The sequence below is a fragment of the Plectropomus leopardus genome, chromosome 19 (genome assembly GCF_008729295.1).
Source record: "Plectropomus leopardus isolate mb chromosome 19, YSFRI_Pleo_2.0, whole genome shotgun sequence".
Lineage (NCBI taxonomy): Eukaryota > Metazoa > Chordata > Actinopteri > Perciformes > Serranidae > Plectropomus > Plectropomus leopardus.
In genome coordinates, this window is record NC_056481.1 from 23,815,002 (window position 1) to 23,837,990 (window position 22,989).

Consider the following 22,989-nt stretch of genomic DNA (forward strand, 5'->3'; position numbering starts at 1 on the left):
CCAAATTGGTAAGAAAAAAACTAAGGTAAAACTATATTTATAACTATCATTATTATAGGGAAGTATTTAAAATTATGTTAGAATTATTACAATTTTTAACCACTTTCCCCAGAGTATTTCATTGTTCGTTCGTTATTGTTTGTTTTCCTACTTTATTTATTTATTTTTTTAATTATATGTAAAAATATAATAAAATGCTTTCTTTTATTATTTTTATTTTCTTTTACTGTTTATTAATTTCTTGCTCATTTTTGGGTCATTTCATCCGAAGTCACTCATTGCCTTTTTTACATTTTTGAAATAAAATCAAGCAAATTTTCTCAGGTTTCTAAGAGTTAAAAGACTGCACCCACATCCACTATCTAACAGTGTAAAAGGTTATGAAAAAATATTTGCAGCTTGTAACAGTAAACAGCTGGGAGGGGCTTTTTTAATAATGGTTTTCACTTGGCCACGAGTCAGTGGGGAACTTTGGCCAACTCACACTGTCAACTTTAACCCCAAGTGGTGCTTTAGAAGTACACTCCCCGATAGATGTCAGATGTGGAGACTGAGGTGAGGAAGAGCACAAGTCAAAACTCCACCTGGAGCACACATGCATTCCCGGAGAGAAAAGACAGAAATACTTTGTGCGCGTTTGTGGGTGTCAAAGAGAGAGAGAGAGCCAAAGATTCTTCAGGCCAGTTTCAGGCCAGTGCCTGCAGTCAATAGAGCCTGTTCCCAGTGTCCTTTCATTTCCACAGTGAAAGACAAAGATGTAAACAGTTTGTGGAGATGACAAAAACAACACAACAAACCAAGTGAAAAGGCAACATCTGATGCATTTATTCACCATATGTACAAGTGTAAAATCTTACCTTAGATTTGCTCAATATGCCAATGAAGAAAACGAAAAGGCTGAAAAAAACAAGATGATACAAATGTCGAGCTATAACACACAGCTGCTACAGGAGGCATGAACACTATGGATAGAAAAATACACATATTTTAGATATTTGTACAAGGTCTCTCAGGATACTTTATTCAAACATTGTCATGCTCTTGTTGTGATTTAGACTAACAACTGTTGGCAACATAATAAAAAAACGAATGACTGAAATGTTTCATCAGCATTAGATCTGCATGCATCACACAATCGGGATTTTTTGAGTGTTTTGCCAAACCGATTTTGGCTTTATGATGCAACAGTGCAGATAGAATCCCAGAGATAGAAGGCAGTAAAGTCTTTCGTCCATGTGAAGCAGAGGGTATCTGTAGGTGGGGTCTAAAAATGGACACCTAAAGAACGTCTGTCAGTTCATTCGTCCTCTCTCTGCGTCTTCTTACATATATAATGAGCACAGGACATCGCAGCTCTTCCAGTTTCACTCACACTTACAGACGAGCGTGTTTCTGTGTGCTCACTGCTTCGCCTTCTTTAGGATGGTGCCCACTGCAGATATGACGGTGGTCTTGGTGCCGCTGGCGGTGGTTGTGACCGAGACGACAGCGGGCAGGGTGGCGGTGGTGGTGATGAGAGTGGGCTGGGCGAGGGTCACAGGGATCGCAGAGTCCCACTTGCTTTTCCTCTTCTGGGCCTCTGCTAATGAGAGGAAACACAGTTTTTAGACAGATAGATGGATGGGCAAATGGATGGAACCAGACATAAAAAACTTTTTAAAAAAAAAAAAAAACAATAAAAGAGGTATACAAAATATAATAAGGGTATAAACAAATATTTATCTAAATTTAAATTAAATAAATTGATATTAAAGTGCAAAATAAAAGCCATGTGGTGTGACAAAAATAAAAAAACATGATAATAAATATACTACTGTTTAAAATGCAGTGTGTTCAGCTTGAGTTAACAGAATAAAGTGCTGCACCAAAGTGCCTCATAGTCCTCCCTCCACAGTCAGCCCTCGCTGTAATCTAGAATAAAAATCTGTTGAATTTATTGACATAGACAATATTAATTTAAGATGAAAAAAAATTAAATCTGCAGAAAAATCTGCGAAGGTGCTGTCTTCATTGTGCAAGTGCAGATTCCATGTGGCTTTGATAACACAATAATCAGGACTTTAATGTAGCGAGGTGCATCTCTGAGAAAGAGCTTCATCTGTGCGGTGCTGTGGTGCTGGATGTTTACCTGTGGCTGTGGTGGTGGTGGTGCTGCTGGTGGTGGAGGCCGCTGTGCTGGAGGGGTTGGTGCCCTTCTTGGTCCCCGTAACAAACTCAATCTGTGAAAACATTTGCATGCTGATTTCTAACTGTTTTGAATTAAAAAACCACATCTTCTGCTGCTGCTCACAGAAGAGAAGTGCCTTTCTTAAGGACACATCAACAGAAACTGTACTTCTGATCAAGGGGAAGAACAATACTCTTTCTGTGTCTCATTCTCACATCAAAATTTTACTCATCTTATCTGTAGCCTGCATACCACTGACATTTCCCAGCAGAGAACCACAAAGCGGCTCCTGCACGCCACATGTTCATTCAAGTCCACTTTGTAACCGAGGTGCAGCTGCTGGAGTGATGCTGCTGCTGATCATAGCAGCACAGCTCACCTCTGAATGATTATTCAGCGTAATCCAGCCACAGCAAAAAATAGCTGGCAAAGAAAGACACACTCAGGTGTTTTTTTTAAAGTGCACTGCGACTGAAGATGTGAAAAACAGTGAAGAACACGTATGGGCACGGCTCAGCTGTGAAAGCCTCACTGGGCTGGGCCCGAGCCGCAGTTACGAGAGCTGAACTTGGCAGCACTGATTTCTGCGTGTGTCTGATGAAGGACGTAAAGAAAGAAAGAAATTAAGTGCAGCTGGTGGAGACTTGCCCCTGACGCAGACAGAGCGGAGAACTGACAGCTGAAAAATCCTCTCTGTTTTGTTGTTAGTCTTACCTTGGTCCGCTCCTTTTTGGCTTTCTCCAGTTTGTCCATCTCCACTTTCTGGGCTTTGGCTGGAACGATAAAATGCAAGTTTTGAGTTTTTCAAACAAAAATGTAAAAATACGAAGATGTGCATTCCCTTACCTAGAGCTTCATAGTAAGAGTCCTCTGACCAGCCATGTGGATCAAACATATCTTTTGGGTAGTTAGTTCCCAGTTCATCTATACTGCAGAACTGAATGAGCTTCTCGTAAATGCTAGAAAGCAAAGAAAAAAAAAAAAATAAGATGCTTTTCATAGGCAGAGAAAATCAATAATCTTATTAAGTGTATCTGGTATTGTGTAAATAGCCAACACATTCTCATCACAAATCGTCACATGTTGCTGCTTTGCAGTGGACTTCTGCGTCTACATATTATGTTTTAGTTATCCTTCTGCATCTGCTGTTGACATTACGGGATGATGTCAACAAACACACATGGTGGGATGAAGCGGCACGTGGTTATGTTTAGACAACACAAGCACATGCCAACAAAAGCCGCGAAGTCAAGAAACGCATATGCTGGCACGGATGGTTAGGATTAGGGGAAGATACAATAGCCCCTCTGAGCAATAGAGAGACTAATGCACGCTTTTATAACTAGCAGGCTGGACTACTGTAACGCTCTCCTTTCTTGTCTACCAAAGAGTACAATTAATCAGCTGCATCTAATTCAGAATTCTGCAGCACAAATTCTTACTGAGACCAGACGGAGAGCACACATTACGCCTGTTTTAAGAACTCTACACTGGATGCCTGTTTAGTTTTCACATTGAATTTTAAAATTCTGGTGTTAGTTTATAAGGAACTGCATGGCCTTGCACCAGACTACATCTCAGAGATGCTCTCAAGGCCTCTCAGATCCCCTGACTCCTCTTTTTAGCTGTTCAAAAAGTAGAACTACATTTGGTGATTCTGCTTTTTAGCCATTCTGCTCTAAAGCACTGGAAAAAAATCTACTGGAGGATCTGAGAGGAGCTGCAAATATTGATACTTTTAAATTAAAAGCAGATCTTTTTAGTCTGGCTTTTATGTACCGTCTTACTATCACAATTTTATGGGTCATATTTATTCTGTTTATTAAGATCTTTTTTTAAGATCCATTTTTGCTTTTTCTCGTTTTTATTTCTTCAATCAAACTGTAGAGCACTTTGAACTGCCTTTGACTTCTTTGAAAGGTGCTATATAAATAATTTTGATCGATTAAAGGAAGCATCACATTTAGACTGGAAGCAAACGCTGTACTCCCGCATGAAAGTCCGGGGTTTGTTTGACCCATCTGCCACCCCATAGGCACTCTTGTACTATTTATACCATTAACAGCGGCGGTTCAACCTGATGCCGTTCTGTGGTGTATTGTGTGCACGCAACAGGTTCTGTCCAGCAACGTTCTCAAGTGACCCCACCATCCGCGTATGAGGCTGACGCCATCCAGGGGCATAGCGTGCGGACATAAAAAGGTGGCTTTTGCAGTGGGGATTGTACACTAAAAGCATTGTCATATCAGCAATGTTTGACCACCTCAGAATGAGAACGGGCTGAAATCGCACCGTGTGTGTTGTGTACACGTGTGTGTTGTTTTCTTTAGTGGTGCTGCATACCTTGGGTTTCTAAATTCTTTCTTTTTCTGGATGTGGCTGTTTGTGTCAAAATCTCCGTGGAGCTTCCTCTCATACAGCTTGTGTATCTTGTCCTGTTACAAAACAAACAAATCAATGAAGGACGTGAGCAGAAGCCACCTCCTCTCTCAGTGTAACAAGATCTACACCTCTGCTTCGACTCAGCTCACTTCAAACTCCTACATTTGGCAGAACACGCTGTCAATGTCATCAAATAAACAAAACCTATATATGACTGACTCTGGCCTGAGCGAGGGTCAGTGTGAATGGGGCTATTGTATCGTACGTTTCTGATGCTTTTGGGAAATATTTGACAACCAGGTTCAACTGAGCCACAAGGAGCTGGCAGATGTAGCCAGGGCAGCCAAAATGATAAATGAGGACTGACATGGAACAATATGGAAGACGGGAACGCTGCAAAAAATGAGAAGCTATTACTCCTTTGTCCCTGTCTTCTGTAATAACCTAAAACGAGTGTTTTCTGATCTGACACCACAATCAGCTGGATAAAATTTTGTAGGCCTGTCACAATAATTACTTTTGGTGGTATTATTGTCATTTTCAGACAGTTTTATTGCCACTAACAATAACAATAATATTATAGCAAAATAATGCAAGTACACCCTACAAAAAGCAACACTGAATGATCATGTATTTCTCAGGAATATTCAGACATTGGATTTAGAATATGGCAGAAAAAAAATAATAGTCTTAAGTAAAATATAAACAAGTGTGTGTGTGTGTGTGCACATGCGTGTGTGCACGTGCGTCTGTGTGTGTGAGTGTGTGTGTGTGTGTGTGTGTGTGTATGGAGGAGCCCTGCCTACACTGAAATGCTGACAGAAAGCATATGAGAAGCTCAGGCAGTGATAACAACAAAATGTGTCTCAGCGTAGCTTTTGTTTTCAGTTTGTTTGGCTCAGCCGTTATTAAAAAATAAAAAATGTAAAAAAAAGCTTAGACATCTTTTAGCAAAATCGTTGGTGACATTCCTATGTAATTATGCAAAACCAAAGTGTTTGTTCACGTCTAAATTAGGTTGCTAGCAGTCTTCTCCTGCATTGCATGCTTCTTATAATCAACTAATCTCTAAAACTACTATTGACTGTTATGTCATTTTCCACCTAAATAAGAGTGTATATGTGGGTTTTTTTAAATGCAGGAAAAAATATTAAAAAAATAGCTGATAGTTTCCTTTCCCATTGACAGCGATGAGTATGTCTTTCTGTTGTTTTCCTGGTGTGTCACGTTCAATGCCACAAATGCTCAGGATTAGTTAACAGTAGAGAGCATCATGGAGGCCAGTGAAAACAGTATGGTTACTTCTTTTTTATTTCTCTAACTAGATTCAACCGGAGGCAGAAACACCTCAAAGCACCAAGACGACAACACCGGGCAGAGCTACTGTAAGCCAGGAAGCCCGGAGGGCGGCCACAGAGCACCATCAGCTTCCCAGAGAGCCAAAACTATCAGTGAAGCGCAGCTAGTATTAGTCTATCTAGTCTGTTTACCTTTCTGTTCTGTTTTAGGGACAGGTTAGTATCATTGCTGTTTGTTATTGTGTTTTTTTTTAATTAGGTACAAGTTTGTCAGATGGGTCTAAACACAGAGCAAGACAGAGAAGAAGACATGCACGCAGACAGACACTTAGTGTGTGTTTGGAAAAGAGCAGAAGAGCAAAACTGCTTTCTGACTGCATCTTGTTAAAAACATATTTTTTTTGTTCTTACAGAAAGAGAAAGGTACTACTGTAATTGCGTACCAGTGTCAAACTTGAGGTATCGGTCTAGATGTAAAGAGTGCCCAACCCATTATCAGTTGAATGTAAAGGGTGCTTTGTCGTTTTTTGGCGAACAAATCTGAAGCTCACTGATGGCTTGAGCTCACGAATTCTGGCAGGCAGCGGGACGTTCATACCTCAAGGTCGGGTCACGATTGCAAAACACAAACTGTTCATTAAGTGGATATATTCCAGCAAATGGTGAAATGAACTGTCAGAAACACAGTCTAGGCATTCGTGTGGAGCTGTTCCTCTGTGACTTTAGGGCAGGGATATCCAGGCTGAGGTGGTGAAGGTGAATCATTAGCTGTTCATCTGATGGGTGGGGGAATGTCAGCCCAGCGGCGATATTTGCTGAGCTGTATGCTTACTAAGTCAGCTGTGTGTCCTGACGTGCCTCGGCTCCTCGCAGAACAAACCTTATTGCAGTTAGACCCACCAAACGCACAGCAGCAAGGCAGAGAGAGAGCAGTGCTGGTGATGCTAAATTGATAGAAGATGACACTGTGTGCTGGTTTAATTACAGGGGTGAGTCTTAGGATTTATGTAGCCACCAGATTTCTTTTCTAACCCTTGGGGGAACGAGGGAAACTTCTAAATTATTCACTTGGCGTGGAGAGCAGGTTATTTTGACTGCATCAACGCCAAGATGACTAGCTTATAGCCCCAAACACTCTGAATTTTGACTCTTGCATCTCAAACTCCTAACTCTAAACCTAGACCCAGACTGTGAGTCTGCTTAAGAAAAAAAACATCTTCCTTTAAGAGCCAGTGGCAACACTTTATCTTCAAATTTAATAACAGAAAGTTTCCACAATAACACATTAAAAAACCTAGACATGTTAAAACACACAACACATGGCCCCAGGACTATTTTCTCAAGCTCTAAAAAAAACCCCACAACCCCAGTTATATCCACACACCCTCTCCTCTGGTCTGATTAGCAGACATAAATGTGGCCTTAGTGGTGATATAAAAGCTGCTTGCATGAGATGACAGCAGCAGTGTGTTTGAATAACCAGAAAAGAAAAGCTTTGCAGAGAAAGTTATGTGGTTTTATAACACCATATAACAGTGAAGGTGTATCTACCTGCAGTTGGCTCGAGCAGCGTCCAGGAGGCTCGGGGGGGATCCTGATCTCATCGGGGGACATGTTCCTCACCTTCTCTGAGAATAGAGCTGGCAAAAAGAGAGTATCATAAACATGAGTGCTTGTATGATTTCACATTAGTTGCTTTCCTTCTTTTACATGTTTTTACATGAATAAGGAAAACACTAAAACAAATGCTTGGTCAGTATCATGGTATTTTATGGTATACCAGTGTATTTGAAAATCTCAAAGGTATGTTTTTTGACACTGTTATACATACAGGAGCTGCTCTTTACTGGTGGAATAGACAGCTGAGATGAAAGAGACTACAACAGCTAACGGCGGAGGGATAAGTTACAGGACTATAAAAAGCCAGCATCTAGCAACAAGAGAATGTGGGGAACAATGGCATGCTTTTTTACATCTAAGTTGGTGAATGTAGGATTTATTTCGACCAAACCCCAGGTGGTAATTTTTAGAGCCATAGACTGTAAATAAAGATGGACAACACACACCCCATTCCCCCCCCTATGCTTAAGTGAAGCTAAAATATCCCAGATATGGCCGCTGCTATCAGTGGCTGGTGACGTCATTCAGAGCCGGAGTCTGTGCTAAAGCGATATCCGCGGTGAGGGAGTTCCCACCAAAACACCTGTCCAACCAATTGCAAGCAGCCCCATTGAATACAAGCATATGGAATTGCTGTCACAGCTATTAACACCACACTTATCATAAAAATGATCATTTGAACAAACATCAGGGTGTTGAGAACTACCTTCAGGGACAAAAACCATCTCTGGGAAAAATTATTTGGCCTGAACTTTAAGATTTTTGTTTGGCCTATGTCTCATTCACTAACATGGAGGGGTGGGCTTTATGATATATGATGCAGGCAGATACCAGGGGGTGATTGAGATTGAAAAGCTACACTTTGGGGGAGCTGTCATGTTGTCCATCTTTATATACAGTCAATGAAAAGAACAGTGGACTTAAAAAACTAGGTTACTGGCAGTAAGTGTAACCAAGACAGTTTGGGTGAGTTTTGCTTTGTTTCTATCAAATTTAAATGAAGTGTTTTATGATGAGCTAACAAGGTAATTAAGTCTCATCAGTCTTCAGTGAACAAGAGAAAGTTGAATTAAAACTGTCGAATATCAAAAATGACTGCAGTAATATTACTTTCCAAACATTTTGTGGGTTTTTAATGTGTATTTATTAGTCTGAAAAAAGGACTCTATGTCAGGTGGGGGGAGGGGTGAAGCCTCACACTTACATCATCATATATTGTATACCCTGCTGAAATGTCAGGAAGATATGGAATATTATACACTGCCCTAGCATAATAAGAAACCATCGTTACGCAAACGCAGTGAGGGAAAAGCAAATCGAATTAGCAGATGACAAATGAGCAGGAAGGTGGGATATGAATATGCACTGGAGTTAGTCAGACAAAGGTTCACTGTGTGATACATTGCTGGTGAATTCCTAAGCATCTTGTTGTTCAGCGAAGTGTATGCCAGTGGGTTTTATAGGGCAATTTGGTATGAGGAGTGCACGTCCCAGGCAGGGAATGGCTGTTGTTGGGGCTTGTAAGGAGAAGGGCGGCTCCTCTCCCCTCCCTCCCTCCTTCCCTCCCTTTGGACCCATCCCTTGTTTTGCTCTCCCTGCTCGACTTGTCTCCCTCTGCTTTTTCTGACTGCAGGCCAGGCATTCTTCAGTGTCACTCTACATCCCTATCAGACAGATAGTCTTTACAGTCGTTCAGCGCCGTCAATCACGCTCTGAAGAAGCGCTGCGACCTGTGAGCTGTGTGTACGCGTGTGTATGTGCACACGTGTAAATGCAAGAGCTCACTGCTGACATGCTACACAGATCGTTGATATGTAGAGACATGACGGGACATGAGAAGATCATTTTCTGAAGTGCTGTATTTTATCTTAGCCTTAGTGAAAACTTCACCAATTAAAATACAAGAGAAAAAATTCCACAGTAGCATACTTTTACATTATCATCTATCTGTGATGAGATGTGTCCGGGAGATTTTTGTGTTTTAAGTGTTTTGTTGAAATAAAGTATTTTTAAGGCAGATTCCAATACAGCGTTTTCCACAGAAGTAGAGTGTATGTGTGGCAGTAGCAGATGACAGAACTTTTGCTTTTCCCCCCCTTTCTTTTAAAAGTGCGTTTATGCCCATGTATCATTCTGCATCCCCTTCTCTAAGTTTTTTGCGGGTCTGTGAAGTTTCCATGACTTTTTTTTCCATAAGCAGCAGTTTGTGACTCCTGGGGTGGATAAATCATTTGTCCATCAAATCAGAACTGATCAAATCAGATCAATGTATGAGAGAGGGTGAGATAAGCTAATTCTTAAGTCAAAAGTCTGCAGAACAAAGAGTGCAAGGAGATGACAAATTAAAAGAGCCCCTGGCCCCTCCGGTTTAATTGTGGATCATTTATTCATTGAATCGGTTATTGCACTTAGTTGCATTTACCTTTTCATTGACACGTAAACTCTTTCACCTTGCCCAAGTGTAAAAAACGTCTGAAATATTGAAAGATTTTTTTTTGCTAATTTTTGGTGTTTTACTTAGGTGTTTTTGAGCTCAGACCATGTGTCCATGACCTGCATTAATGGTTGACAGATTATTAGCCTGGCCAATTATTGGGGTCGATATTTGGCATTTTGCTGATTATCTGTGTCTGCGTTTTAGCTTAATGATTGCAGATAAAATAACTTAATTAAAAAGTCCAAAGAAAGTGTTCGCACGGGAGGAACTTTTACTTTGTAAAACCTCAGGGAGATGTTTTGATTTATTCATTTTTTTAATTTAAAGTGTAACTTGACTTTTGCTGTATATCGTGTGTAACATTTCAGTTTTGAGTAAACATTCTCTAAAGGTATTTAAACAAGGTTTTGGGTTGGAGTTTGTTATATTCCAAATTCTAAATGTTGATAGAAAGATTTTCATTTTTATTGTATATGCATGTCGGTTACAAATGTTGGTTATCTGTCTCAATAACTGCTACTAATCTGTAAAAACTGAAAAAACAATCACTGGTCGACCACTAAACTGAACTTTGTTCTTTTGTTGCAGTTGATTGACAGAAATGTATTTTTCATTCTGGTTCTTTTACTTGCTGAAACTATTGATGTTGTTGCCATTGTTTGGTCCAACACTTCTGTCCAAAAACAGGTTCAGTAGCTCTGCATGTCTGTCTGTGTGTATGTCTGTCTATGCTGGCTACAATATCTGTCTGTTGACATAAACACTGCAGGTCCACAGTGAAGCGATCCCTGCCTATGGGACTGAGCCAGAGCTGAACTTTGAAGTGTTTGTGTGCAGACGGGATGCCGTCTTACACTGACACACTCTTTCCAGCAGTCCTTCCCTTCAGTATCTTTGATGTTTTCCTCAGTCTGCTGCTCATGTAGGACCATAAATCCACACGTGGAGATAGTGACTTGCCACCCTGAGCTCCCTTTTGTCTGGAAAGTTCAGAGAAGCAGAACCCCACCCTGATCCTTCTGTTTTACCGCTGATATGGCTCTACCTCCCCCACCGAGGCAAACGACAGGCAGGGTGTTGCCTTAGACACACAAGTAACGCAAAGCATGCATGTGTGAAGGTTCACACACATTTTTCGACGGCAAAAAGCTGCCAAGTATACAGCTACATGAAGATATATAGTCTCATGCATGTAACTAGCCTGAATACCCCGTATTTTAAAACACAGAACATACTGTAGTCTCCAACGATAAAAAACTTGACAAGGCAAGTCTGGTGAGTCACAGGCATTAGGTGGTGGCTCGGTATTTCACTTAACTCTCTCAAAGACACACACATGCACACACACTGTCACAGACAATTACACAGCGTAGCTGCAACAGGGGTTTAGCATAGTGAAAGCCTGCTAATCTGCGCTAGACAACAGAAGATTTAGATGATAATTTTGTAGCCTTGTTGGACAAACTCTAATATAAACACCGCAGCCTCCTCAGAAGCAAAGGAATAAATCAAAACATGTGTAATAAATATCCCTGTTTATAATTCAGCTCATTATTAGAGGCATATTCTCAGTACTGTCAGGAAGGACACAGAGATATAAAGAGACAGAGAATAGATTATATTCCGCAACAAAATTGCCATCTGTCCTCCCGACAAAACAGACAGAGTCACAATCTGTGCCCTAAGGGTCTTTTTGGACGGACGGACAATGTCTGTCTCTTCAGTGAACAGACAAAGAACTGTCTTCAGCCTGCTGATGGGAGGCCTTTTGCCAGACCCACTGTGACATTTACTGACAAGACGAGTTTGAGGAGCCAAGCTCTGCTGCAGTAATGTCAAGTGTCCCGGCTGTGAGTCACGCCCGGCCACTACACTGCACTGATAGTGATGGTGGCTGTTTTGAAAACTAAAAATTGCTCTGGTGCATTTCTCTTTCCTATGAGTTTTCTTTTTATGGCTGCAGCAAACCAGAAGAGTGGAAGTGGTGATGATGGAGGGAGTTAATTTGTGGACAGAAGCCACTAAGTTCACTCAGCTACTGCTGTCTGTCCCAATGGAGCGTGTTGGAGGAGGTCCAGAGGGAGGTGCCTTACAAGCCCAATTCCAAAAACAAATTTTTCACTTATTTACTTAACTTTCATTCTCAAGAGAAACCTGTTTCAGACAACATACAATATAACAACAATTGGTTACAGACAGACAAACTTATTACTACAGTACTTAAAACATTTTCTTTAAATGTCAGGTAGAAGCAGATTAAAAATACTGAGATACAAAAATGCTTTTTCCAGTGCCCTTAAAATAAGTTTCTGATCCCCTAGTGGGATCAAGCTGGACAACTTCAGAAAATGTGTGGCGCTGTAGCGTGCTCCAGGTTGAATGAGCAGAGTAAGAAAATGCCTTTTTGTCGAGCTCTGTACGTACTGAGGGAACACTGAAGGTGATAAAGGCCTGGGAGTGTAGGCTATCACTGCACTGTTTGCTGGACATACAGGAGGATAAATATGTTGGCAGCAGTCCATGGATGGATTTGTAGATGAAGTTATAAAACAGAAGTCTAAATAAAACAAAATACAATGGTTTGCAAATCTTTTATAAATCAATTGAATATAGATAAACCTATATTCAATTGAACACAGTCCAAAGATAATATATTTAATTTGAAAACTTTAAAAGCACTCATTTTGAATTTGATGCCAAACAACATGTTACCAGTGCCAAAACAGTGCTTTTAAAACAGTACCGGTGCCTAAACGGTGCCTGATCTGCTAAAATAAAGCACAAAATGATGGTTAACAACATACAAGGTTTTTTATTTTGCAAAGGCAAATTTAAAATTGAAACTGAATATATTACCACGAAAGAAATGTCATCTGAATGGCAGCATATGTTGCTCCAAAACCTCATGGTGTCTTCACAGATGTGCAAGCTACCATGCAAGTCATTGCATTCTGTTTTTGTTTACATTTTACACAGGGTTTCACATTTTTTGCAATTTTGCAAAGTACTTAAGGGCACTTTTAGAATACAATAACAAGATGCAAGGCTGCTAAGAGAATTTCACATTAATTCAGTTTCAAAACTACCAAACTGAATAAATCGTCTCCTACTTAGACAATCCTTTCAAAATAAAATAATTTCTCTCTGAGGATCATTCAACAGTCACATTATTTTAATTATTATAATCAGTTCTACACCCTTATTGCAACACATTATTATATGTACAGTTTTCTGAGGATAGTTTGCAGTCAAATGATGGATGAGGGATTAAATAAATCCTGCATTGCATAATCTGTCATCATCAACAGCAGAGTGTGAAGCCAAACATTTATGGTGTTTATCAGACTGGTGTGTGAAAGGCCGCTCCCTGTATCACTCATATCCTGTTTGATCTGATGCTCATTTACACACCTGTGCAGGTCAGTTATTACTCACTAACCACTGCCAGCACCCTGGGTCATAACCCATCTGTCAGCCAGTGGACAAAGAGGCTTTTATACGTCACCTTGGGCTAGTTAGTGATTCATAGATTTACTGCACCAACACCCAAGTCTGACTCTAACACTGTATCCCTCTATAAATCTGTTTTATTATACATGCATATACATTCTACATAGTTCTTTTTGTCATCACCGACTTTAGGTTTAGTCATTTCTTAAAAAAGCTGGACACTTTAGTTTCCAGAACACTTTCCAAAAAAAAAAGAATAAACAGTGAATCTATTTGGGCCATTTTCAGTTTTCTAATAACATATAGAATGTGGAGCTGGGTCGATTTCTAGTTTTGCAAGTCTGGTCCAATGTAGAAGCTTAAACAGGATCAATTTTTTGCAAACTGGCATTTGTCATTATGACACATTCTGGGGCAAATTAAAAAATAGCCTCCATCAGCAACCTGTGCTGATGGCGTCACGGTGATCAATCCAACCTGTATTGTAATATTACATTTTTTTATAAATAGATTTACAAAGCCACTAGTGTCGGACAGGCCGGCTGAGCAATGGCAACAGAAAGTGGAGAGAGGGGCAAAGCTGCACACGTTTGTTTACTAGTCGCTAATTGCTAATTACTAATTGCTCTTTTCTAACCACATGGAGAGTTCTGTCCCTGTCTCTGTGTCCCTGCTTGCTTGTGTGTCTCTGGCTGTGTGTTTCTACAATTGTCTGTCTCTGTGTGTCCACTGTCTCTCTTTCTCTGTAAAGTCACAACTGACAAGCACTGTGGAAGCACTGGTTGCCTTTATCATGATCAGATCTTGTATATCAGATCTAATACATACTTCATAGCGTTCATAATAGAGTATTTAGTAGTTTTCCTGCCAGATTTGCTCACGGTTCGCAGAAGAAATAGACCAGACACTGAAAATATCTTCTGGATCGTAAGCCTGCTGCGGAGCTCAGGGCTGCAGCGTGTCAGGAGTCTGATTGCTCAACATGGGCCCCGAAAGCAAGCAGCCCTTCCACATCCAGTGTGACCCCGGCATTAGTCTCTTAAGAATAATAAAACTGCACCAATATGTCCATATTTTGGATTTCAAGACAACGAAAGAGGTGTCCTGACTGCTTGCAGGCAACAGCAGTGCTCTGATCAGAGCTGAACTCTTGTTAGATACCCTGTTTCTGTTTACAGGAATTAGAGGAATCATTTACAAGATGCCTCCTTATTTCACTGAAAAAAAAACATCATAGGTGGCAGCTTGCTTGGGAGCTGCAAGTTTAAGGTAAATGACCAGCTCTAATAAAACAGCATTTAAAAATGGTGGCTGCCATTAGTGCATTGGCTCATATGTCTGACCAATCACCATACACTTGTGTCATTCATAGTTTCTCTTGCGCCGGGAGAGTGGAGCTAAAAAAAAAAAGTCCCTCAAAATGGCGCTCTTAGAACTACTATCGTAAAAGAGGGATTCTGATTCTTAGACCTATGAAAAACCTCCCTAGTCAAAAAACGCCTATTTACTCAAAATAAACTACAGTGCTGATGTTCATTTCAATGAACGACCATGTCAGCCAGTGCAACAATGCTGCTCATTGATGTGTTTTTGGACAACAGTGGAGCTCTATGACACAGAGGATGATATCTATTAGACTTTGGATATACACACATACACAATACTTGTCTGTGGGATCAATTTGTTGTTGGTTTTGGGGTTTTTTTTTTAATGGGATATACTGACAACAAGCATTATCCTCAAGAGTTACACAGTATATGTGTGTGTCTGTACTCTGTATGTGTGTGTGTGCTCACCAACTAGCTCATTGGGGTCCTTCTTTTCCATTTCTGAGATCTGTAAAAAGAAGAGGGAAGGGGGGGGAAGAAGAGAGAAACAGAGAGATACAGATGATATTTAGGGCTCCTTTTGACAGGAAGAGGCATTCATCAACCCTTAGTGAAGGGAATCATTAACAGCACCGGTGGTAGATATTATTATTAAACCATGTTCCCAGCATGAATATAGTTCATTACAGGGGATTACAGGTGGCTTGGTGAGGTGAACTGAGAGTTATTGTGAAAGATGTGGAGCTGGAAACAAAAGCTCATTCCACTTGTACCTGAAACCTACAAATCACAGACGCTAATGCAACACTGCACAGAAAAGGAGCTGACAGGAGAATAGTTTCTCAGAAGTAACAGAAACCAGAGTAGTAAATCTGGGCAGTTTCCAGTGAATGCCCGAGCTCGGCAGGAGGAGGAGTCTTGTACAGCCTCTAAAATATGCTGCCTGTTGTGCCAGCTCTGTGGGCATAACACAGGTTCGGCACAAAGGAACAGTGCTGTTATTCACGGGCATCATGTCGTCACCTAGCAACTGCACTGAGACATCAAAGAATTGTCCCGAAGTTGGCCAAATCACGAGGAGGAGGAGGAGGAGGAGGAGGACAGAAATACATGGATGGACAGCAGAGTGCGTTGGCAGATATCCAACCCCCAAAAAAGTTAATAAATGGCACCTGCTATTTGAGACAGAGCCAATCAAATACTCTTGAGCTCACTGATCCACATCTGAAGCTTTTTTCACATTTGGCCGCCATTCACAGGAAGGTCAGAGGTCACACTAGGCCTGACAACTGCAGCACTGGAGCTGTAAGTTTCGGTTTTTCTGAAAAAAGGAATTTAAAAGTAGTCGCCTAGTACAAATATAAGCCTTTGCAAAGCCCAGTCCATGTCAGGAATAACTGTTAAATGCATCACTGCAGATGTGAAAGAGGTACTCTGTTGATTTTCAACCACGTCTGTGTCACTGCAGTGCGGGAAGTGTGTGTTTGTGCTGCCCCTTGAAAGTCGGAGAGTCAAAATATCAGTCAGAGACTCTCAGTCGACTGAGACTGCTTCAAGGTGAACAGTCGTTTTTTTTCTGTGCAGTGTGCTTCTGGGGACATTTTGGTCCCCAAAAGACAAACACTTCACAAAGACCTGCTGGCCTGAGCCCTGAAATCACACCACTACCTGCAATCCAGCAGACAATCCTCCAAACATAAATGTTTAAACTGATTTAGAGCCAATTAAAATCTTGCTACACCACATAAATAATAAATGTGCAACAAAGCTCTTTCCTAAAGTATCCGAGCACAGCGACATTTCAGAGTATTAAATTGCCCTAAATAAGGGCCAAGTATTGTGTGGTGACCTTCTTATCTACAGCTAGCACAAACTGTATCAAAACACCAAGTGTAATTCACAGCCAAAAGATAAGATCCTGCCAGCTAATAAATCTGAACCAAAACACAAGGCCAAAAATGATCAGTGTGTTCTGATGCTACAGGCCGCGATACATATCCCAGGTGTCAGTCAACCTGCTGGCTTTGTAAAAACTAGTCAACGTAATAAGTAGATTTTTTTTCCAAAGTAAAAAAAACATTGTCCTTGAATTCCCTGAAAATGTTTCTCTTCCATGGGAATGCTGCTCCACATGTTGGTTCATGTATTATTGGGAAATGACATCATGACGCATAATTACTGTTATCTCCACTTCTACTGTGGAATAAAGAAGCGGAACAATCAAAGTTAGATTGTAAAACAAAAGCCTCAGACAGAGCAGACATACTCTGTCTCGTATCGTTGCTGCTTGTTAGGCTTGTGACTCATTCTCACCTCACTGACCTGTACCAAACAGCACAGCAGGAAGCTGGCAAGCTGTCCAGCTCACAGGGTTTGCCCTCACACACACACACACACACACACACACACACACACACACACACACACACACACACACACACACACACACACACACACAGAGCAGGGTGGGGTTAGTGTGGTGTGCAGGTCCAAGCAGTGTGCTCTGAAAAACAACACTGTGGGTTGAGCTCTTTTACCTCAGAAGCAACTCTGATCATATTTTGAGCACACTGACCTCGTTTTACCTCCATCAAGTGCCTCATTTGAGGATTCACCTGACATTTTTAAACCCACAGCACCATCTAGTGAACATGCTCCTTCATAGCATGTTGATAACGGCTATAAATATCCCTGTACAACATCCATTTGGGTTAGTCACAAAACAAATGAGATCCTTTTCCAAATCCAATCCATCCCACACCATGTGGGTGTTCAAATACCTCAACATCATCTGCGTCCCTCCCCTCGTCAGATTCGTCCATTTCCTATGAAAAACAAAAATGCAAAAGGTTAACACCGTCAGGATCAAAAGAGATTAGAGCAGGAGGGGGAACCAGCACCCAGCGAAGGACTGCAAAACTGATCAGATGTTTTTACACTTGTTGCAGTACTACAAAGACTTTGTGAAAGGAACATTTCAAACATTTTGTGAAACCTGTTCGACGTTTTAATCCCCTGAAACCTGAGCAACTTGGCTTGAGTTCTTTCGAAAACATAGGAAGAGGGCAATGAGACACAAAAAAGGAATGACCAGAAAAATTAGCAAGAAGAAATTGGTAAACAGTACAAGAAAATAACCTGAAAATTTGTTTAAAATATTGAAAAAAAAACATGAAATGCGCTGGGGAAAACACCTTAAAATTATAAGAATTCTAAAAATAATTTTAAATTATCAATGATGGAAGTTATATAGTTTTCCCTAGCTGTTGGGAAGAAGTCAATGAGCAACGAAAGAAGACATGATCCAAAAATGTGCAAGAAATTTGTTAAAATAACAAAACGAATTACCTGAAAATAAGTAAATACTGCTTTTTTTAGAAAGAAACCACCAGGTCAAAGTGCCTAAAAAATTATAATATTTCTGTACCATAATTTTAAATATGTTATCATGATAATTCTAAACAGTTTTGCCTAGCTGTTAAAAAAAATGTTTTCTAAATTTATTAAATTCTTGATATTCATAGAACATTTCTTGACAAGGTGCTCCTCACTTTTTTACCATGTTTTTGAAAGAAATTGCACCAATTGGCTCAAGGTTCAAAGGTTAAAATATTTTCGAAAGGCATCTGAGAGCAGCCCAAAAAAGTGACGTTGCTCCAGGTTTTAAAGGATCAATTTGTGTTATATAAATGTTTTTTATATTCTGCTTAAGTTATTTATGTACAGTGAAAATATTAGGACCACCTTACAATATAATGAATGTTTTATAAAAAATAAATACATTTTTTAAAAAAAGTTCGGGGAAAAAAGACAAGCTAGGGAAAATATTTAAAATGATTATAACTTATTTAAAATTATGGTAGAGAAATATTATAATTTTTAAGCACTTTTTCCCAGTCATTTTCTTTTTTCAAATTCAATATATATATTTACTGATCTCCAGGTAATTTTCTAGTACTTTTAACTAATTTCTTGAAAATGTTTGGATCATGTCTTCTTCCGCTGCTCATTGCCTTTTCCCCATATTTTAAGAAGAATTGACAGCCATTTTGCTCAGGTCTCAAAGGGTTAAACAAATGGCACATGACGTACTGAAATAACCACTGGGTTGAAAAAAAGCTAAAACCAAAACTTGACAGTATTTACGGCAAGACTTTGCAGTGCTAGTACTAAAATAACAGGGTATGATGTCATGAGACATGTGGTGACAAGACCTCTGTCCCCCTTCAGCAGCGCACCCAACATGTACTGATGCTGTTTGATGAATACAAATTGCAAAAACAGAGATTTCACAGCTGCTGCCACAAAGAAAAGCTTTGATGCATTCCTGTCAGCCTCCTCCTTCAGATTTCACACAAGACTCGCATTAGATCCAATCATGAATATGTCAAAAGGCACTATATCTTCTAACAGCACACCTTGTGTTTAGTTTTTTCTGTCACTTAATAGCCAAATATCAGTGGAATCCAACTGAATGGTCAACAGATATTAAACCTAGAGGACGTCATGTTCCTCACAGTAAGAAGTTCACGTTTTGTAAAGTTTTTAGTTCAAATACTGACCGAGTTGCTTTCTCTGCTGTCTTCATCTCCAGACACCTTGTCATCACCTTCCTCAGTTCGGTTCAGGTCATCATCCCCATAGCTGTAGACCAGACCTCCATGCCCCCCTAGTGACAATTACAAGAGACAGAGAGGCACAGGGTCAACACATAGATAACTACGACAGGTAAACAGCATCTCAGGCAGCTGATACTGAAATAAGATGGAACTACGGTGGTGTAAAGAAGACGACAGAACACAGGAGATTTCTTCTGTACAGATCTTTAAAATATTATTATGATCATTTTAATTTCCCAATGTTTTCGAAAGAAACTGCACCAATTTGTATTACCAATTACTATTTTTGATGGTGATTTTAATTTAAAATTTCAAAAAATATTTAGTGATTGATTTTGCCTTATATATCTTATGTCTTTACTCCTTTATTGGAGATATGTATGGTTACTGTTTTTATGTATTATTGCTCTGTGAAGCACTTTGTATGAAATATGCTATACAAATAAAGCTGCCTTGCCACACGAACTGTATCAAGGCTAAAGGAAGACACAAACCCATTCTCTATTTTTTTTAAATTGCAATATTAATTTACTAGACACGGTGAAAATAACTCATGATTTCAAAATAATTCCAAAAAACATTACATTACAGTCTCTCTTGAGACCTTCGCGTTTCATAAATGCCAGGGAGCACCTACACCAAAACAAATCCATCAATAACCTGCTAAAAAACTTTATATGAACGAACTTTGTAGGTTCGTGTTTTCTTTATTCATATTGTTTACAAACACGTCTTGAATATTGGACGTTGTCCGTAAACTAGCCATGTTAGCTACGAGCTAACGTTAGCTACCACATGAACAGCCGGGGAGAGACTCGCACAGCAACACACAGCGTTTTTAGCCTCAATACAAGGACGGAAATATTAAATGTGATATCATCACCTGTCTCCTCTGGTTCGGGGTCAGAGTCGGGCTCTGAATCGTCTCCATAGTCTGCCAAAGAGGAAAGCAGGGCACTCTTTTTACCGCTCGCCATTGCTGCTCTGTACGTCGCATAAACGCCCGGTCGCACAGTAATAAACGTCGAGGAAGTTGTATTACGTCACACTAAGGTAGCACTGGGTAATGTTGTCCTTGTGTTCATTTGACTGAGATGAAAACCCCACTTACAGTCTGTGGCTTCACAACAAGGAGAGGTTTATTCTTTTAATATGACCATTATCAATAAATAAGAATAATTTTAAGTTTTACATTTCAATGCTGACATTATAGCTAGAGCCAAAACACTAAAATTATATAAGCAACTAAGTTCAATGCTTTGACAACCACTGGGAAGAATAAAAAGAGGAAGAAAATGCCATTTCAGAAGCCCAAGGGACTTTAATTTATTTATCAGAAGGTGTTTTTTTTATGTTTGTAGGCTATCATGACACTGCCTGTAACTACAAATAGTCTCCCTGAGTAATTGCAGGAAAATGTATGACCCTCCCTCCATTATAGGTAACTATATTTCGCATTTTATAGCTATAATAAATGGTGTGATTTCAGAGATTTTTTTAAAGAAAACATGCCTTTGATTTCTTGTGAGGACATGGATGAAATTGACCACCTTGGCAAGAATGTTCTCACAAATTGCAAGAAATAATATAAATGCAACAGGGGCATCAACTTTTTTTTTTTGTCTTTTTTTAAAGAGGTGAAGGTTATTAGAAAATCATCCAAACAATTAGGAAAATATCCTGGACACTATATTCAAAATTATAGTGATTTTATAATGAAAAATTATGTTTAAGAAAACATATAACAAAATATGTGACATATAACAAAATATGTCAAATTATTTATTTATGTACTTTTTATGTCATTTTCTTGTTTTCGTTTTCTTTTTTTCCCTTTTTATATTTTCAGGAAATTTTCTTGTTACTTTTTTTTTTTTTTTTTTTTTTTTTTTACATTTTTTTGGGCCATGTCTTGCTAGTGTACTTGAAAGAAATCAAACCAATTTGCCCATATTCCAGAGGGTTAATATTCTTCAGTAAAACCTGTACTAGTTTTACTATATCAACTCCTACCATTTGGGTGACAATGACACATTCTGCAGCCTGATAGCTATAGAGTTCAAGACAATAACTGACTGCAAAGCCAAGTTAATGAGAAATTAAATAAAATGATGGAATATTTCAACAATGATGTGGTCCCACTCTCTTTATGGTGTCGCCTAATACAAATACAGAAATTGAAAACAGCAAAGAAATATCCAACGTGACAAAAGTTGCAATATATAGCAGTGAAAAAAAACCCAGTCCCATTGCCACTACATCTCCAAAATGACCCAAAGCTGGACATGCACATTTAGACATCTTCTCCATCACGTCAACATTCATTTCACAGTGTGCGCCATATCCCCTCACATGCGTCTAGATCACCCCATTCTTGGACTTCTTCTGCTTCTGGTTCCCCTCTCCTGGGCTGCAGCAGCATCCGTACAGCAGAGCGAATGTGACCAGAGACAGAGTTCCCAGCACAAACACTCCTATGACCACAACACCGCCAAGTGCCCACGGCTCCTGTTGCACCCGGTGCAGGAACCATTCCACCCAGTCCTGAGGTGACCCTGCGGCTTCCTGCTGCTCTGAAACACTGCAACGGGAGAGACCAGATAAAAGCTCAAATGGACAATCTGGACATTAAACATGATGAGATAATGCTGCTGGGTACCATTAGTTGCCAGTTTAAAAAAAAAAAAGCTTTATAGAACCAGAGGAGCCACATTATCTGCTGATGATAAAACAATTATTTCAAAACATGTTTTTATCAGCACGCTCCACAGAAATCTGCTGATGTTAAAACACCATTGTCAAAAAACACATTCAGTTCACTCACCTCTCCACGGCCATGTCCCACTAAATGGTCCGCTCACGGCTCAGTGACTCCCAACAGTGCGTGAGTGTGCTGTGTGAGAACAGATGGTGTTGATCCACTCGCGCAGCCCTTGGAACTATTTGAACATAGCCAAAACATTACAGTTCACTTTTACAGGGGAGGCATTCTGTAAAAACTGTAATGGCGGATTCCAGGTGACACTTTCAGTTGGTCTGTGTGGGCTGGGCAAAGTAAAAGCAACTGTTCCTGGTTAATGTTTACTCATAATATTGACTGTCGCAGGCTCAGGAGAGACCTGATGATAAGCTATGCTTACGAAAGTGCAGTGTTTCACTGATGGGATTTACATCAGAGCCTTTTCTGATGCAAATGAGATGCAATACTTGTTGGAAGAAAGTTATGCAGTATTTAGATATGGAATCATGCTGTATTTGACAGATAGTTAACCCTTTGAAACTTGGAGCAACATCACTATTTTTGCTGCTTTCAGATGCCTTTCACAAGTATTTAACCTCGTGAGGGAATATTTTTCAAAACTTGGGCGGAAAAGGCAATGAGCAACTTGGTATGAAATATTCCATATATTCCAAAAAAATAGCACAAACTACAAGAAAATTACCCAGAAATTTGTAAATGAAAAATAATAAATAATAATTATAAATAAAATAGAATAAAAATAAACAAGTTGAACAAGAATTGGAAAAGGAAATTACCTGAAAATTAAACAAATAAAACAAAACAAAAAATAAAAAAGAAAGTAAAAACAAATAAACCTTAAAAATTCTAATAATTCTGTATAATTTTCTAAATTGACAAAGTTTTTACTCATTTTGGGATAATTTCTTGTTTCATTGTAGATGCCTT

At 39.6% G+C, this 22,989-nt stretch overlaps 1 protein-coding gene across 2 annotated transcripts; it reads right to left on the reverse strand.

The window, feature by feature from the left end:
* Positions 1-801: 801 nt before the first annotated feature.
* Positions 802-20,301, reverse strand: LOC121958373 (SAP30 binding protein). Of its 2 annotated transcripts, none has more exons than XM_042507264.1 (10): positions 20,185-20,301; positions 19,245-19,351; positions 17,463-17,507; positions 15,151-15,190; positions 7,399-7,487; positions 4,511-4,602; positions 3,014-3,126; positions 2,882-2,940; positions 2,129-2,219; positions 802-1,579 (listed from the first exon to the last, which is right to left on the reverse strand). In XM_042507264.1, the coding sequence occupies exons 1-10, from the start codon at positions 20,276-20,278 to the stop codon at positions 1,401-1,403; spliced, it is 909 nt and encodes a 302-aa protein (XP_042363198.1). In that variant the 5' UTR covers positions 20,279-20,301; the 3' UTR covers positions 802-1,400. The 2 variants fall into 2 exon arrangements, with proteins under 2 accessions (XP_042363198.1, XP_042363197.1); XM_042507263.1 differs by having other exon boundaries at positions 802-1,582.
* Positions 20,302-22,989: the final 2,688 nt, after the last annotated feature.